The sequence below is a fragment of the Lytechinus variegatus genome, chromosome 11, assembly GCF_018143015.1.
Source record: "Lytechinus variegatus isolate NC3 chromosome 11, Lvar_3.0, whole genome shotgun sequence".
NCBI lineage: Eukaryota > Metazoa > Echinodermata > Echinoidea > Temnopleuroida > Toxopneustidae > Lytechinus > Lytechinus variegatus.
In genome coordinates this window covers 3,360,654-3,379,218 of record NC_054750.1, presented here as the reverse complement: position 1 = coordinate 3,379,218, position 18,565 = coordinate 3,360,654, and the positions used below count along the sequence as shown (strand labels likewise).

General features: G+C 37.3%; 1 protein-coding gene across 1 annotated transcript in view; it reads left to right on the top strand.

Annotated features, from left to right (window-relative positions):
* LOC121423474 (dihydropyrimidine dehydrogenase [NADP(+)]-like) overlaps positions 1 to 17,284 on the top strand; it is a 38,762-nt gene extending 21,478 nt beyond the window's left edge. Inside the window, exons 5-16 of the mRNA XM_041618821.1 lie at positions 240 to 518; positions 677 to 872; positions 1,277 to 1,446; positions 4,219 to 4,429; positions 5,359 to 5,543; positions 7,083 to 7,298; positions 8,151 to 8,384; positions 9,646 to 9,850; positions 10,565 to 10,827; positions 14,768 to 14,944; positions 15,454 to 15,600; positions 16,307 to 17,284. Of these exons, the coding sequence (XP_041474755.1) occupies positions 240 to 518; positions 677 to 872; positions 1,277 to 1,446; positions 4,219 to 4,429; positions 5,359 to 5,543; positions 7,083 to 7,298; positions 8,151 to 8,384; positions 9,646 to 9,850; positions 10,565 to 10,827; positions 14,768 to 14,944; positions 15,454 to 15,600; positions 16,307 to 16,618 (2,595 nt within the window). The 3' untranslated portion in view covers positions 16,619 to 17,284. The remainder of the gene's footprint in view (positions 1 to 239; positions 519 to 676; positions 873 to 1,276; positions 1,447 to 4,218; positions 4,430 to 5,358; positions 5,544 to 7,082; positions 7,299 to 8,150; positions 8,385 to 9,645; positions 9,851 to 10,564; positions 10,828 to 14,767; positions 14,945 to 15,453; positions 15,601 to 16,306) is intronic.
* The last annotated feature ends 1,281 nt before the right edge of the window (positions 17,285 to 18,565 follow it).

Here is an 18,565-nt window from a genome sequence, read left to right as displayed (position 1 = left end):
AATAACCATCATATCTCTGTAAGTTTATTGGTCTAGTTCATAAAAAGTGGACATAATAACCATGTATCACTGAACATCTTGTGCGAGTTAGAGTAGTATTCAAAGTCAGCACTGCTGCTATATTGAACCGCGTGGTGCAGATGAGACGGCCAGAGGCATTCCACTTGTTATTGTAATGTACTGTTTCACACAGTCTGAATTGTTTGTCTAATCCTTGACTCTTTGTGACAATCCCACAGATCTTCAAGGAGATGAAGATACCCCAGATACAGGACCCTGCCCTCCCGGCCCCCGCCGACCTACCAGACAGCTACCATTCCAAGGTTGCCCTGATCGGGTGCGGTCCTGCCAGCATCAGCTGTGCCACCTTCCTGGCCCGTCTGGGATACACCGACCTGACTGTCTTCGAGAAGGAGGAGTACATCGGGGGTCTGAGTTCCTCCGAGATTCCACAGTTCAGGCTGCCTTATGAGGTGGTATCCTTTGAGGTGGATCAGATGAAAGACCTTGGAGTTAAGGTAAGTAATTCATTACTCCCCCAGGGAGTAGAGAATGTGCACATTGGGGATATAACCTCCTGAGATTCTATTAATACGTGTAGCTCAGTTCTGTTGACATTTAATCAAAGAAAGCTCATATCCACAGCACCTCATCCTTTGTTGTTTGTTTTCCTCAGGTTGAGCTGAAAAAGGGTCTCGGTATGAACAACATGACATTAGACTCTCTAAGGAGTTCTGGCTATGAAGCCGTCTTCTTAGGAATTGGCCTTCCCGAGGCAAAGAGGGCTCCGATCTTCCAGGATCTGACTGTTGAACAGGGTTTTTACACGTCCAAGGATTTCTTACCCAAAGTATCCGTGGCCAGTAAAGCAGGTATGATAACCAAATAGTACAGGATTTTTTTTTTATGTTCGTGCTATTTTCAAGTCTTTTACAACTTGGCTATAGAATAGTAGGAATGATAGAAATTGGCATAGATTGATTTTGAATCTGCATGAAATGTAGGAATCGTCCATATCATACTTTCTTCCTGAGCTACATTTGGATGACTGTTGCTGTTGTTTGTTATTAGGTTTTCATTCATAGATTATTTACAGCATGAAAATTCATAAACATCATTCTTGCTCTTTGTGAAATAAATAATTCATCATGAATTAAATCATATATTCAAAAGGAATGTGTGCTTGCAAGTCTTCTAAGGAGGTATCTTCCTGTAGTTTATTGTGAAGTGTCATTTATACTTATGAATACCATTTCACTCTTGCTATTTTCAAAAGGAATGTGTGCTTGCAAGTCTTCTCTACCTCAGCTCCATGGGAATGTGATAGTTCTGGGAGCAGGGGACACCGCCTTTGATTGTGCTACATCAGCTCTCCGCTGTGGGGCTAGACGTGTCTTCATTGTATTCCGCAAGGGTTTTACAACCATACGAGCTGTTCCTGAAGAGGTAAAAGCTTCATTCACATTTGTTATTTTTGTTTTGTTGATTATTGTAAATGTCATCTTCATGGTTATCATCGATCCTCATCTCCATCATCATCATCATCATCATCATCACCAACATCATCATCATCTTCATCATCATCATCACCACCACCACCACCATCATCATCAACCCCTACCACAACTTGAATCCTCATTGTCCTATTTCTTTCCTTTTTCACTTCCTCTTCTTTCTCTCCCTACCCCTTCCTATTCAACCTCCTCCACTCCTTGTTCTTCATTTCCCACTTCCTGCCCCTTCTCGTCCATTCTTCCTATTTCTTATTTCCCCCCCCCCCCCGGTTTTCGCTTTCTTCTTCTATTTCAAAAAATATATATTACTTACTATTGTCAGCTATATCTACAGGTAGTTTTAAAAGGAGTTACCCTTTATAGATGATTGGCTACCCACATAGTTTATTCATTTTAAAGGATTTTAACATTTCTACTTGTCAAGGTTGAGGTCTGCCACATTTTTACTCCCTACTTATGCTGGCAGAAGCTGACAGGCATTGATAGTTTTCATGTCATGACAGTGGTATCATCCATCATGTCATTGTCAGTCTGTGTCAATATATATTGAGGAAGATTGCTTGCTTTTGAATATAGATTTATAAGGTTTGCACAGTGTGATTGTATGAAAGCAAACTTCTTGAAGTAAACAGAAGAAAAGCACATGGACCACATATGAAATGTTAAGTCTATAAAGTTGAAATATATTTCAACTTTTAGTCATGGAAAAACACTGTTTAGAGAAACTTTTTTTTTGTGACCGTTGTATTCTTTTATTGGTTTGTAAAGTCGAATGTAATATCAGAATGATAAACTCCCATATTCTGAACTCTGGTTGGTGATTCATATGTTTGTAAAGTTACACACAACTTTACACTCGACTGGAACATGTTCTTAGGTCATAAATCTATTTCATAGGTATATCACATAGCACAAGGAAGGATCACAAGTCGTGCATAAAGTCATTTCTATCTTACGAACAGCTTTATTAAACACCCACCTGGTTTGAAGTTGTGGTTTGATTATGGATAGCCAATTTTCACACATATCTCTGTAAACATTACTAACAGTTCAATATATCAGCTCATTTGACACTCAGTGACTCAGATTATTCATAAGTGACTGGGAATAATTTCTGAATTCGTTCTCTTCATCATTAATACAAGATAGAAAACATGTAATGTTAACAGGCATAACTCTTGGCTTCCCACGATTTCAACACTTGAGTTTAGTGCATGGCCTATAAAGTTAAACCAGGGGAGCGTTTCATGAAAGGATTTTATCCGACAAGTCTTGTTTTATCCGACAATTACCATAGCAACAGTACCTGTCAGCCAATCAGAATCAGGGAAAGTTGTCAGATCTGACAACTTGTCGGACAAAAATGTTGATGAAACGCTCCCCAGGCTTCAGAAAACCAAATAAAGCATTTTTCTCAGGGCTGAGAAAATAAGCAAGGCGCCTGGATAGATATCGCGGAAGAGGTTTACAGGACACCATGTGTAAAGTCCTTAAAGACAAGTGGATATAATTGGAGGTGAACTGGAAAGGCGAGAAAGCAGAGGTTTGAAAGTAGAGTATTCTTTTCGAAATGAGGGTAGTCCTCAAAAGGACTGTAAACCAGAAGGAGTAGAAAGCTGAGTGGTAGGCATGCTTGAGTAGATGAGAGAATGCTGGGTTGAGTTGGTGAATAGAGTAGTAGCAGGACCAGGAGAGTAGACTCTTTTGATACATTTGTGAGTTTTTATTTGGACACCTTTTTTGCCTGTGCTTATGTAGTTTCAAATGTTAAAAACTTTGCAAATCGCAACAGCTCAAGTGTGAAAACTAAAGTTATCAGTTTGGTGAACATCTATTCATACTGTTGATCATGTCTTAGAAGTTCTTAGCAAACAGACCATCAGAAATGCAGAGGCATAAAGTCAGGTCAATGAAAATAAATAAGGTGGTTAGTTTCACATTATGCAAACTTTCAGTTAACTTGCTGCTATTCACATCAGTTAGTCTCAAACACTGAACAATGGATCAGACCAAATTTACTTAGTTGTGCCTACAATTGCGTCTATTGCAAATAGATAGTTCAAAGTTCACTTCAAGTGAAGCTTGAAAAAGTAGTAGTATGTGTAAAGAATGAGCATGTATGTGGTTTGTCTACTGGAGAGAATATTTGCTTACTTATTTAATTGTGTCATGGTGATATATGATGAAAGTAGTGGTAGTGATGATGATTTTGATGATGATGATGATGATGACTATGGTGGTGATGATGATAATGATGATGATGACGGTGATGATAATGATGATGATGGTGATGGTGGCGATGATGATAATGATGATGATGACGGTGATGATGATGGTGAAGATGATGTGGATGCTGATGGCTATGATGATGATGATGATGATAGTGATGATGATGATGATGATGACTATGGTGAAGATGATGGATGATGGTGGTGGTGGTGATGATGAAGATGATGATGATGATGATGATGATGACTGTGATGATGATGGCTATGATGATGATTTTGATAATGATGATGTGAAGATGTTGATGATAATGATGATGATGAGAATGATGATGTGGATGTTGGTGATGATGGTGATCATAATGAATATGTTGATAGTTATGATGATGGGGATATAATGTACGTCACACATTTTCATGCAGTAAGTCGATATTTGACTTGATATGATAAAAGGCCTTGATTATCGCTTTCCCTTGTAGATGGATGTTGCGAAAGAAGAGCGATGCGAGTTCATGCCATTCCTGTCGCCCCGTAAGGTGATCCTAAAGGGTGGACGCATCGCTGCTCTTGAGCTCTGCCGAACGGAACAAGATGATGAGGATAACTGGATAGAAGATGAGGAACAAACGACTCGTCTCAAGGCTGATTTTATCATCTCTGCATTTGGGTCTACTCTGCTCAATGAAGAAGGTTGGTCGCTTAATCAAATCTGTATCAATTCCGCAATTTAGAATCTTGTCAGTCGGGGGGGGGGGGGGCAAGCAATACCTCCCTACCCCATCTTGTTTGTGGATCACATGATCACGACGAGATTTGTTTGAAATGCTAATTAAAGCATGAAATAAGAATGAAATAATATATCTATAAATAAAGCCCTTGAACTGCTAATTTTTGGTCTAGAGACTCCATGTTGAATTTTCATCAAACTCACATTGAAAATATTGATATCAAAATGTTTTTATGTTTTATTTTCTTCCAATTTCTTGTGTATTCATTTGTCATTTTTCTTTCAATGAAAATTGTGATATATTTCCAATCATAAACAACATGAAATGTAATGATTTTGACCAGTAAAAATAAAAATATTGACTCATTATTTAATTTGGCTGTAAATGAAATACGCAAGCAAAAGCTATGAAACCACTCGATGCAAACCTTTCATGTTACAGATTTATGGCGAAAGAAATTTGAGTGGGTCTAACTTGGGACCATGACGGTTATATCTGTAGAGCAATCCTTTTTAAGTGCTCCTTTTTACTACAATTTTGTTAACCAACTTTATTAGAAAGAAATTGAAATCAAAGCTGAAAAACGATCACTCTGAAGATCACCAACATAGATAAGCACATGTGGGACAGTGTATTATTATTGCTTTGGAAAATTCCTAAGTCAGGCTGGAATACCATGCTTGTTTTGCTAATATCTCGAGCTGCAATTATATTACACAATTTCTTCCAGAATCCTTTGACAGTATTGTTTTTCAGTATTTATACAGACACTTGGGTGGTCATTTGATTTATAGATTCTGACCAAACCCATTTTGAAATTGTTTCCCCAACTGGCATTATCGTTTTAAAATACTGATTACTCTTCTTTATTTCTCCAATGTCACCATCCAGTCAAGGCAGCCCTGTCCCCGATCAGCTTCAATAAATGGGGTCTCCCAGAGGTATCCTCAGACACCATGCAGACCAGTGAACCATGGGCGTTCTGTGGGGGAGACTTGGGAGGCGTCGCTCAGACCACGGTGGAATCGGTCAACGACGGCAAGACAGCCGCTTGGTTCATGCACAAATACCTGCAGGTGATTATTATTAAAGTCTTGTGGAATATTCTTCATTTTATAAAGAGTAACTGTTTTTGAGAGATTACCTCCCACCAAAAAATAAAAAATGAAATAAAAAATTAATGAAAAAAATGAAAATATAATAGATGAATAAATGAATGAATGCATAACTAAATAATTAAACAAATAAATAAACAAATAATTAAATAAATAACAAAGAAATGAATGAATAAAGAATAATAAAAAAAAATTAGGAAATGAATGAATGAATGAATAAATAAATAGATAATCAAATAGATAAAGAAATGAATGAATGAATGACAAAATAAAGGAAAATCAATGAATAAATAAATTATTAAATATGTAAATAAATAAATATATAAATAAATAAATAAAATACATGAATAAAAAATGAAAAAAAAAATTATTTACGAATTATTGAATGAAATACATACAATGCCCAGATTGGCAGATCCATCCTTCGAAGAAATGCTGAACAAAGGGGTGCAAAGTGTACCTTCATTTCTTAAATTTGTTAGATATTTGGCGTATTATGTAATTTATATGGGAAATTATGTAATCGTAAACACACACAGAATCAATGATATAAGTCTGTGTGGAGTGTCTCTTATCTCTTTTCCATTGAATTATATATAGGTAATAGGATAATTTTAGAGCACTGGTCATGTGGGTATGAGTGCTTGCTTCATATAGCATGAAAGAAACTTGAATATTTGCGTGTGTGCTCAAGATCTAAAATTAACTTGTAGTTTCAGTCTATAATGAAGAGAACAAACAAACAAATACTAGTAGTTGTGAAACCAAGTGAGCTTGCTAAAAAGAAATCCATCAGTTTCTTTTCTATTATAGTTTATCTACAAGTTTCCATTCTGTGTTGAAAGGAGCTATCATGAACTGAATTTCATACACAACAACTTGAAGAGTTGGATAGCTTGAACATATCCGGTTTTATCATGTTGATCACAAAATACACTGATGCGATAATACCTTGGTCACATTTGTTCTACGGCGGCCGTATGCCGAGTCGACAACAGCCGTTTTAGCATTTGTTTGGACCACCTACTTATAGGTGGTTTTAGTAAAAATGAATAAAACGGCTGTTTTCGACTCGCCACATGCCACACGGCCGCCGTAGAGCAAATGTGATCGTGGTATTAGGTACATGTGCGTATTGCGGCACTGCACACAGGAATTAGTTAATGGGACTGCACACTTGTCTGACCTGAACTTGCTTCACTAGTTCTGCTTGTGTTTGAGTATCACTGTAATGAATTCTGGCATGACTTCTCTGTACTAGTCCCGCTTGTCCCGCTTGTTCTTATGTTTCAAATTAATGAATTGTGAATGATAAACTTAAGTATATGATCTGCTATATCATGAATGTTTTGTTATGTTTGCTCCGGATGAAAAGATGAATTACAAAAAATGATGATGACGATGGTGATGATGATGGTGGTCGCGGTGGTGGTGATGATGATAATGGTGATGTTGGTGATGATGATGATCATAAACCATAATATTTTTTATACTCTTCAGTCCCTTCATGGCATACCGGTTCCCAGTACCCCTGCATTGCCCAAATTCTACACCCCTATTGACCTGGTAGACACCAGCGTGGACATCTGTGGACTCAATTTCCCGAACCCCTATGGGCTGGCCAGTGCCCCGCCCACCACCTCTGCCCCCATGATCAGACGTGCCTTTGAAGCAGGGTGGGGTTTCGCCGTCACCAAGACATACTCATTGGATAAGGTCAGTGTCTGACTTTTCTCTCTCTCTGTGCATCAAGTTATATACTTTGAAAAGTTAACTGCGCCCACGTTTTATTAAAAGATAATATTGTGACTTTGCAATGAGGTTTATTGCTAATCGAACCGCATTGCATCATGGGATCGAAAAGGGGGCAAGCTAGCTAGCTCCGCGCATGCACACTCTGCCCCCATTTTAATCCCATCATGCTTTGCGCTGCAGCTTCCTCTGTTGATATTTGCCGATTCGCAATAAACCTTAATATGGCAACTTTCATGGTAACAAGGCTCAGCAGCCAATCACAATCAAGGTTTCAACTGTAGATGCCATAAAAGCAAAGTTACAATAGTTGTAACTCATTGTGAAACCGGCTCCTGTTTCGCAATGATGTAAGCTATGTTTGAAGAGTTATACTCTTCAAGAAAAGTACAATGGTATGATAGGAAAGGGTTTAACCCATAATCGGTCTTAATCATAGATTTTGGATTGGGGATTGAGTCCATTATGGAGAAATTGTTTGTGGGTATATTTGCTATTAAGTTTCCTACAGAAATAATTCTATGATACAAATAATAGACTAACATTATGTAACACTATTTGGTTTCTTGAATTGGTCATATGAATTATATTTGATTTTCCCCTATATATTCACCATTGTGCTTTAATTGCCACTTGCCAAAAATATTGATTGATAATATATCATGAATGTCAATATGACTGCATTAGGAAGTTCCAGTGTGCATAGAAGACATTCTTGAAAAAATTTCCAACATATTTTGATAGTTATGCACTATCCTAGTTTCTGCAATTTAGATAGTCCATCTGCCATTCACTGTATTTTCTTTGTATCATCAGGACTTTGTGACCAATGTCTCGCCTCGTATCGTCCGCGGGACCACCTCTGGGAACATCTACGGGCCAGGTCAGGGATCGTTCCTCAACATTGAGCTGATCAGTGAGAAGACTGCTGCGTACTGGTGTAAGATTGTCGCCGAGCTCAAGAGGGACTTCCCCGATCGCATCGTCATCGCGAGTATCATGTGCAGCTACAACAAGGATGACTGGACCAAACTGGCCAAGATGTCTGAGGTTTGTTTATGATTGAAAGATTCAAGTTTTATCAAAACATATGATAGCAGCCTGACAGGTGATTTGACTGTGTTTCACGAATCAAAATAAAGATACAAAAGGCTCTATTGCCATTAACCTGGCTATAGCCTGACTGGCCATCCCTTGGTGCACAAACATTTTGAGGAATAGATATTCCTGCCAGGTACCATTACTTCACCTCGGTGAATGCAGCTTAATTCATGTGCAGTGTATAATTATAGCAAGTGTACAGTTGTTGGCTCAGTCGGTAATGCATCTGCCCATCGAACCAAATATCATGGGTTTGAGTCCACCCAAGCGGATGACTGAAGCCAGTGTGTTGTGTGTAAACGTCTCTCCCATGTTTCATAGATGCAGGCTATGTTACAATGGAAAACACTATGTCCCTCGGATAGGACATTAAGTGGAGGCCCTGTGTAGAGGAGAGTCACCACCTTTGCAGAGTAGAGGGAAACCCTGGTGTAGTGGTCCACCTGCACTACCCCCAATCAGTTGTATCGGGAGGAGAGACCTGCGGGTCATAGTGATGTTATGTGATGATAAGACATATCTCACATATTCAATATTATATCTATACATAATCAATATTTAATCAATACTTCTACAAAAAGTATACCAGCTCCAACTTTCATTAGAAAGTATTACTCATTCTTCTTCCAGCTAAACTTCTGACGCACACACATTTAATGAGTTTCTTATTCACTACATTTCATGTTCTCCCTAAATGGTCAACTCCCCCAATTCAGAGTAAAGTTATGACGTACAGATTGTTTTGGTCAAGCGTCCAAGGTTGACCAACACCTGTTTGATTGTAAAGAGTCTAGACCAGACCAATATAAAAGGGGTTCACTTCTGAACCAAAATCAGATTGTTAGAGATTACTTCAGAGATTGTTACAGATAGATTAGAGAGTGGAGTATAGTCACCATCAGACTTACTCATGTTCCTGTATTATTTGTCATCATCATCACCTTAGCTATCATCTTCAATAAATGTATATATGAACTGTACAGGCTTTGTATTGACTCCTTCATTTAAGTCTGGTTGAAAAATAAAAGAGCAATAAGATCCGAACCCCAACACAACAGTGATTCAGTTCGCTTTTCGCCTCCCAGGCACAGGTGATGCCTAATAAATAAGAAGAATAACAGTTAATTTGCAATGAAATGACCTTCACCATATGACCTTTGTACTTGATGATAGCCTTCAATTAACCTTTGTGGCCTTTGAACCTTGACAGGAAGCTGGTGCCGATGCCCTAGAGTTGAACCTGTCTTGCCCTCATGGTATGGGTGAGAGGGGAATGGGTCTCGCATGTGGGCAGGATCCGGAACTTGTTCTAAACATCTGCCGCTGGGTGAGAGCAGCGATCAAGATTCCCTTCTTCGCCAAGCTGACACCCAACGTGACCAACATTGTGGACATTGCCAGAGCAGCCAAAGAAGGTACGATGACATTTCATATTTGCACCCTTATAAGAGATCAGGGAGTTTTTGCAATTGCATCGGGACAGATTCTGCAAAATTGGAAGTATGTAGTTTTGTCCAGAGTCCAGGATGAAACTTTTTTTTGACAAAGACTGCTTTGTCATGAAGGGCTTTTGACAAAATATTCTCTGCGTTCCAGAAACCATCTGCATAGTGGTTGTGAAAACTCTTAAGTATACCGTCCATTCCTCTACCATCCTTACATCTTAGATCCTGTTGGCATAATGACTCGTTGATTCTTTTAGATCATTTACATTCAATTTGATACTTTATTTTTTATTGAAAAAAGCGAAGTATGGCTTCCAATCCATCTTTGATAGACCCTGGAAATATGATTATCTTGTTTATGTTCCCAGATCACCTCCTATTTTCAATTTGATATGTTGATCTTTATTGGAACGAGCAAAGTATAATTTACATTATATGTTAGAGCAAGTTAACATGTTTATGTGTTGATTAGCTCAGAATTTCTTATTATTTTCTATTTGATATTTTGTTCTTTATTGGAAGAAGCACAGATTATGATTATGTCACAATCTGCAAGAATATCATAATAAAAGTTCCAAGATTGCTGATGCAGGTTGTCCAACATGGCTCTGAATACAGCAGCATACGGAAGTTGATGATGCAGAATTTCAATAACATCCACCTCCATTATCTTGGTTTGTGCAGGCAAAGCTGACGGGGTAACCGCCACCAACACGGTATCCGGGCTCATGGGACTGAAGGCCAACTCCAACGCCTGGCCGGCCATCGGCAAGCAGAAGAAGACCACGTACGGAGGAGTCTCTGGCAACGCCATCCGACCCATCGCTCTCAAGGCGGTTTCTGCCATAGCTAATAATATCCCGGGTTTCCCTATCCTTGCCACCGGAGGCATCGACTCTGCAGAAGCTGCCTTGCAGTTCCTCCATGCAGGAGCTAGTGCTGTTCAGGTATGCCTGAAGGATTTGGTATCCATTTTGTCTTCTGGGAGATGTGCTAATTTAAAATAGACCACAGTCTTTAACCCCTGGTACAATGTAAACTTCTTTTTGAGAATAAAGGCCAATGGGTACAGCCTAACTTGAAATTAGACAAAATGGTAAATGGACTAGGTAGCAATGGAAACAAATGTTACGAGAATTGATCATATTTTTTAATAACTTATAAAAATGAAATATTTGTCATTTACAATAATTGACAAGAGAGTAGTAGCAACTTGTCACTTGACAGGAACAGAATTTGAAATACCCATCCAATTTGATTTAATTAAATCATTCAATATGTTGAATAGATTGCAGTTCCATGGAGTTTATATATGTAGTGCTGTTTTGTGACTTAATAGTTAAACTCAGTCAACATCAGGGCCACGTAACAGAAGGTTAGCCATTAATATTTAGATGTAATGGCCTATCAAGATCATCGTTGCATGTGGGTCAATCTCAAAAAAATGTTACAATTCACAAAAAACGTGTCTCGACTATCTTATGCCCGCTAGTTTCACAACCCTGAACATTTTCTACAAAAATATTATCAATAAAATGACAATAATAGTCTACCTCCAGAAACCATATGCGACCAGTGACTAGTAAAGCTCTAAATTTATTACACAGGCCTTTTATTTTTGCTTTTTGTTAGAATATACACTGTCTTGGGTCAGTTTTTTATTTTACTATCATTCTCTTTTATATGTACTCTGTATTTCTTTCCTACATCACTGTCTGGTGATTGCAGCATGGTGTATACGTCTGACAAACTGGGCTTATCCTAGTATTTGATGATCACTTTGTGATTAATTTCACTTTTAACTTTGTCCTCAATTCGTTTTAACCTCCGTAACGAATACTGCCACAAGTTTTTTCTCCCTTTTAAACTGAATGATATTACATGATAATGTGTCTGCAAGTAGAGTGATATTCATTAATAAATAATTGATAGGGAAGTATCTTATGTCTTTCCTGTATTACATAAAATAAAGGACTATTCTTAAAAAATGAAATGTATGACTAAACAGGTTTAACATCCGTAACGCACCTTAAGAAACTATGCACTTTGGCAGTTCTGTTAAGGATCCAGTATTATATAGGATAAGAGACACCTTTCATAATAAATACAGTTTTCAAAGGTAGGGCTGCTAAATAAGGTCCACGTTGGACCACAAAGCACAAAGACATTAACTTCCGTAACGCATTAACTTCCGTAACATTTTTTCTTGAATACGCTACAAATTTGTGCTATACCGCATCACTCCGGATCATACAGATATAAATTATATAAGGTACCCTCCACCTACGTACCCTTAGAAATAATAGCTATTCATCCTTGTAAAATTATTATTGCACATCTTATTTTCAACATCACTTTGTAAAGAGGGAAAATTGCCAGCGAAAACAATTTCCCAAGAATTATATTCGATATTTAATGCTTTTGGAATTTTGAATAATTCATACTACAAATTGTGAATATTGGAATCTTCTTTAGAACTTAAAATTTCTAAATTTCTTTGCTATATAAAGTGCATTAACTTCCGTAACAATACTGTTACGGAAGTTAATAAACTTCTCTGCTGTACTTTACTGAGATTGATAGTACGATTCTAGTTCCAGAACAGGTGACATGCCTTTGTCTAATTCTGAAGTCGGTAGAAACGGTGGAGATAAAGGGAAGAAGGAGAAACAATTAAGCTTTTATGGACAAGGAAAGGGGAAGGAAAACTATTTGCAATGACCCATGAGGAAGGTTATTTCACCGATCAAAAATGTGAGCGCAAAGCGCGAGCTAAATCTTGTGAATAGTCCAATCTGAAAACTTTACATTTTTTTTGTAGAAATGATCAGGATGTTATCTGAATAAAGTATTAATGCAAGTACAAAGTGCTAGCTGATTTTTTTTTTTTTCGTATTCTGACTGAAACATTGACATTCTAAACACTGTTTGTACTAATTACAAGGATGTTTATCTTAATTGATGCGACTGTAAATATTTTATATTTTGATCTGAGAACAATAATTTTTTGAACGTTTTAATTTGAGAACAAGATATATATCCAATAAACAATTATTGCAAGGGTAAAACGCTCGCTTATTTAGGTTTAGAACCCAAAATGGGACATTCTATTAACTTTCTGTAATCATAAAAAGGATGGGTGTCTTGCTAAGGAAATGATAAGCAGCGAGTGCGAAGCGCGAGCTGAAAATATGTCATTCCAATATGAAAACCAGACATTTTAAGCACACTTTAAAAAAAAGAGGATATAAATTGAATAAAAAATAATTTCATGCAAGAGAATGCAAAAGAACAAGTGGGGATTATACATTATGTACACCATCAATCAACTCTTTTAATATTCATGAAGATATGCATAGACCAAACTGTTTCACTAAAACAATGCATATCTTTCATATGGCATAACGCTGTTATTCCTTGTTCGATTTTGATCATATTTGCAGTATTTTGTTTGTCTGATTATTATCTGTTCAGATCAGATTTTTCAGCCTGGATGACCCCTTTAATGCGCATGAAAAAGCGCTGAAATAATTGATATAGGCCTATGACATGAAAACATGGAAAGAGATATTTCAAACACTCACGGTTTGTCATGTTTGTTGGAATTTATTATACGTATTTCGATAATCAAACATTTTGGCTATTCATATTTTTTAAAATCACGATCAGGATGCGTAATTGCGTATCTCAATGAAACAAAATAATGAAAGCAAATCGCAATTAGATCATTTAGAATTCATAAATAATTCATGTATTTGTGAATTTTTAGCCTCTTGTTTCATTCACCTCACTTTATTATTATTCATTTCCCCATGTCCTTTTTTAATTCTCTTCTTTTTTTCTCTCTATCTTTTTGGCTATATTGGCAAGCGGCGGGATTCCTCGTAACCCAGAGAACTCATCCTGGTTACGGGACTGCGATTGTTATATTTTGTTTATTGCCAGAAAACTTTAAGATGAACTGCAGTTCTGTGGCTTGGTTATTCAGTTTTCTCATTCCAACTTTGAACAAGAACGACAACAAAAATGACAGTTGTCCGCTTCCTGTTCTGTTTTTAACATTTTTTATTGGGAGGGGGGGATTAAGCAATGCGTTCCACATTAATCTTTAATAAATATAAAAAAAGGTAGACGAATACCTTGATATGGATATTCACAAGCTAACAAAATAAGTACTGCAATTTGCAACTTGATTTTAACTTCCGTAACGAAGATTGACAAGGTTAAATGCTATCGTGAGGATTTAATGGTAAACTATCTTTGGATTCCTAGCATTGGTCATGCATTGCTAAGGATCTCAGCTTATGGATGAAAATCATTTTAAGGTTGCCTCATTCAAATTATGAACATTAAACTGAACGAAAGATGTGCCATGATTTTTTTGGTACTTTTTGTTATATGTTATTTGGTAAAGTCCTGCTTATGAAAACAATATTGAATAGTTTTTCCATCTTGCAAACATTTTTGCTTCAGAAAATGAAATTGTTGATACCACACTAAAACCAAATTGTGTGCATTTCAATTTCAATCATTTCAAAAGTGATTTAATCGAGTAAAATAAGTGGGCCATGCTAACGATTAACCTCCGTAACGATGATATACAGTGCTCGACTTAATCCGGTCAGTACTTCAAATTGACGCAACATCTACTTGCCCCTTTTCTGTTGCCACTTTCTCATACATGGTACTTTCACGATATGCATCTTTCAACCCATTCCGTAGACTTCATTTTTACGATTTTTTCCCCCATCAATTGGTTCATTTTTCTGAGAATGACCCATGTGCATTTTGCTTAGTAGACTGACCAGGAACCAATCAGCATTGCTCTTTCAAATTGGCGATTAAATCACTAACCTTTGTTTTACGGGGTCTGCTCTTCTTGTCCAGGTGTGCAGTGCCATTCAAAACCAAGACTTCACACTGATAGAGGACTATGTGACAGGGTTGAAGGCATTGCTGTACCTGGAGAGTTTGGACGGACTAGGAGATTGGGACGGTCAGAGCCCACCTACGGTCAGGCACCAGAAAGGCAAGCCAGTCAGGGTGGCTGACGTCATTGGCAAGGTGAGGATGGAGATGATAGTATATGTGGTGGTGGTGATGAGGAGGAATGATGATGGTGATGGTGGTGGTGATGATAGTGATAATGATGAGGAGGAGGATGAAGTTGATAATGATGTTGATGAGGAAGATGATGATGATGAATATGATTTTCATTATTATATGTTGAGTAAAATGTCAATGTTTATGATATTGCGAACTAGATCTGAGTCAAGAAGTACAGGAAATCCTCATGATGATGATGATGATGATGAATATGATTTTCATTATTATATGTTGAGTAAAATGTCATTGATAATGATAATGCAGACTCTAGAAATGAGTCAAGAAGAACAGGACCTCTTGAAAATTTATCATGGCAGTGATGGAATACATATTTGACAAAGATACCTGTTTCTGTATAAAAAATCAGACATTTCATCATTGTGCAAATTGTAAATGTTTGTTCATTACTTGGAAGAGCTTCGCCGTTATGAAGGTAAATGCAAGGTGCTTCTTTTCTCTCTGTATAGCACCTTCCATCCTTTGGTCCTTACCAAGAGGAGAGGATAAAGGCAGTGGCTGCCTACAAACGTAACCTAGATCTGACTGGCGATGATGAGCAGCCCGAAGCCCAGAGACCTGCTAGACAACCAAAGAAACCAATCCCAACTATCAGGGTGAGTGAATAAAGAAAAGTCTTCCTTGTGTCAAATCAAAAAAATTTTCATCTTTTCACAATCAACTTGCTCTTTACCATGTGAGCTGTTGCCTGCTCGGACAGCCGCGCTGCCGATACTACCCAGCACGAGTCTGAAGAAGCCTGCAGAAACCAGTAGGCATAAGCTCACAAGGTAAAAACCAAATTGATTGTGAAATGATGAAATTTTTATTTCATTTGGGAAGAAGAATGTGGACCAGGTTGATGATTTCATCAGACTTAAGGGCAGGTTAAAGATATCGGGGGTGGGCACAGAAATTTGGCAATTTATTCAGAAATTTTTATCAAGGAAGGCCCCTCCCATAACAAAATTAGGTTTTCTGTCACAATTGACTATAATTTTCCTCCTGAACAGTTTGACAAGCCAAAATGAGCCATTTCTTACTGGAAAAAAAAAGGGTTTCAACTTCACAAAAGTCGGAGGGTAGTACAGACCCACATACAAAGGAGAGTTATTCTAGTGGCGTAGATCCAGGATTAATGGGAGGCACTTAAAAAAAATTGACAAGCAAAGAAAGAGAGGTTATCTTTACCAAAGCATTTTCCCAATGAAAAAAATAATAAATTGTTGTGGGGTCTGGAATAAGAGAATTAGTTTTAACATTGGAAATCATCATCCACCTAAGGCTCTTTCAGTCATCTCTCTTCACATTATCTATCCGCAGGAGGTCATAGGTAAGGCACTGGACCGGATCGGCACCTACGGCGAACTGGACAACACGGACCAGGTGGTGGCGCTCATCGACGAGGAGATGTGCATCAACTGCGGCAAGTGCTACATGACCTGCAACGACAGCGGCTACCAGGCGATAACCTTTGACCCCAAGACCCACCTGCCCCACGTGACCAAGGACTGTACCGGCTGCACGCTGTGCGTTAGTGTGTGCCCCATCATTGACTGTATCAAGATGGTGAAAAGGGACGGTCCCTACTCCCCTTATAGGGGAATCCCCCTGGCAGTGGGGACATGCTCTTGAAGTGCCTGCAGTGTTGTGGTTTATCAGTTTATGGAGTTATGGTTGTGAGAACAAGCCCTGGGGAAGAAATGCATTTGCTTTGTATGAGTCTTATAGAGCTAATAGAGGCAAACTTACTCCAGTCTCATCAGTCATAAAAACAATCTATTGGGTTTGGTATTACGATCCTGCTTAAGTGGTTGAAAAGAGAACCTGTGAAGCATTTCATGAAGGGGATTGTTTGGTGTTTTATCTGACAAGTCCTATCTTATCCCACAGTAACATTCCTTTTCAGCCAATCAAAATCAATTTCACAGATATGGCAACTTGCCAGATGAAAATGTTGATGAAACACCCCGCTCCCCTCACCCCCCCCCCCTTGCTTCCGGCTCTGTTTTAGGGGCTTGTTGTCACATTCATTCTCTCATATGACCAAATAGCATAAAGTGTGCTTATAAACAAGAAACATTCACCCTCATGACAGTGTCATTTTTTTTTCTGCATTTATCAAGGCAGAGTTTAGAAAAAGTAGTCTGGAATTAGATGAATGAAAATGGTTTAGTCTTCTTTTTTGTATTGGGAGTCCTTTGTTAAAGTTAGAATTTATATCCAATTTTTACTTTGCATAATTATGTGTGTTTGTGTGTGCATGTGTGATTTGACTTATACAGACGTGTTTCATTCGGATATGATGACCACTATATGCTCGTATTTGATTTGGAATGATGAAATATAAATTTATAAGTAATGATTTAAATGACAGAATTGACTTAGAAATATATGGGGAAGCATGACATTTTTTTATACTTGATAATCAAATTCTTTCATAATTTCTTTCATCTTTTTCAAACAGTCATGCCCTAAACTTGCTTCAGATTCATGCTGCTAAGTGAATTACAATTTTAAAATAAAGAAATAAATCGAAACTATCCTCAAATTTACTATTTATCAATTAAACAAATGTTATTTTACCATCAGCATAGTCTCTCTAGTACTAAAAACATTTTCTGTTTTCTCAGGAATCTATTAAGAACAAATGATGTATTCTGGTTGGGCTGTTGGTACATGAAGAGAGAAGTAGAGATACTACTTTCTAATTATCTGAAATTAGTGTTGCTATAGATATGTAAATAATTATTTTATGTGTAAAAATCAAACATGCCCGCTAGCAAAAATGAAAACTGTACTCATACTTGTAAAACATTTAACTGCAAGTAAAATGAATATGAAAGCAAATGCACTCCGACCGCTTTTAAAGGACAAGTCCACCCCAACAAAAAGTTGATTTGAATAAAAGGAGAAAAATCCAACAAGCATAACACTGAAAATGTCATCAAAATCAGATATAAAATAAGAAAGTTATTACATTTAAAGTTTTGCTTAATTGCACAAAAACAGTTATAAGCACATCCTGGTGGGTATGCAAATGAGGAAACTGTCGACCTCTTCCACTCAATATTTCTTTCTATATTTTGTATTTTATCATATGAAATAGGGAATATTTTATTTCTCTCTTCATTGTCAAGTAAACAATGATTGATTCCTCCCTGAACATGTGGAATGAGCATTGATTAATACTATATGATTCAGTCAACTTGGTCTTTATTGTAAAATCTATAGTAAATGAAATATTGAATAATTCAAACAATAAAAAAAAAAAATATTGAGTGAGGGACATCATCGACTGTCTCATTTGAGTTGTGCATATCACTGTTATGCGGAAAAATAAGCAAAATTTTCAAATGTCATAACTTTCTTATTTTACTTCTGATTTTGTTGAAATTTTCAACGTTCTGCTTGTTTGATTTTTCTATATTTATACAAATCAACATATTTCTGGGGTGGACTTGACCTTTAAGGGCTTGTCTTTCATTCGGTTAGTACTCCTGTATAGACACATGTTATAGTACTTGGCCTTCATACTTCATTGTCATACAGAAAAAAAGGGAAACATGTCCTTGGAGTTAG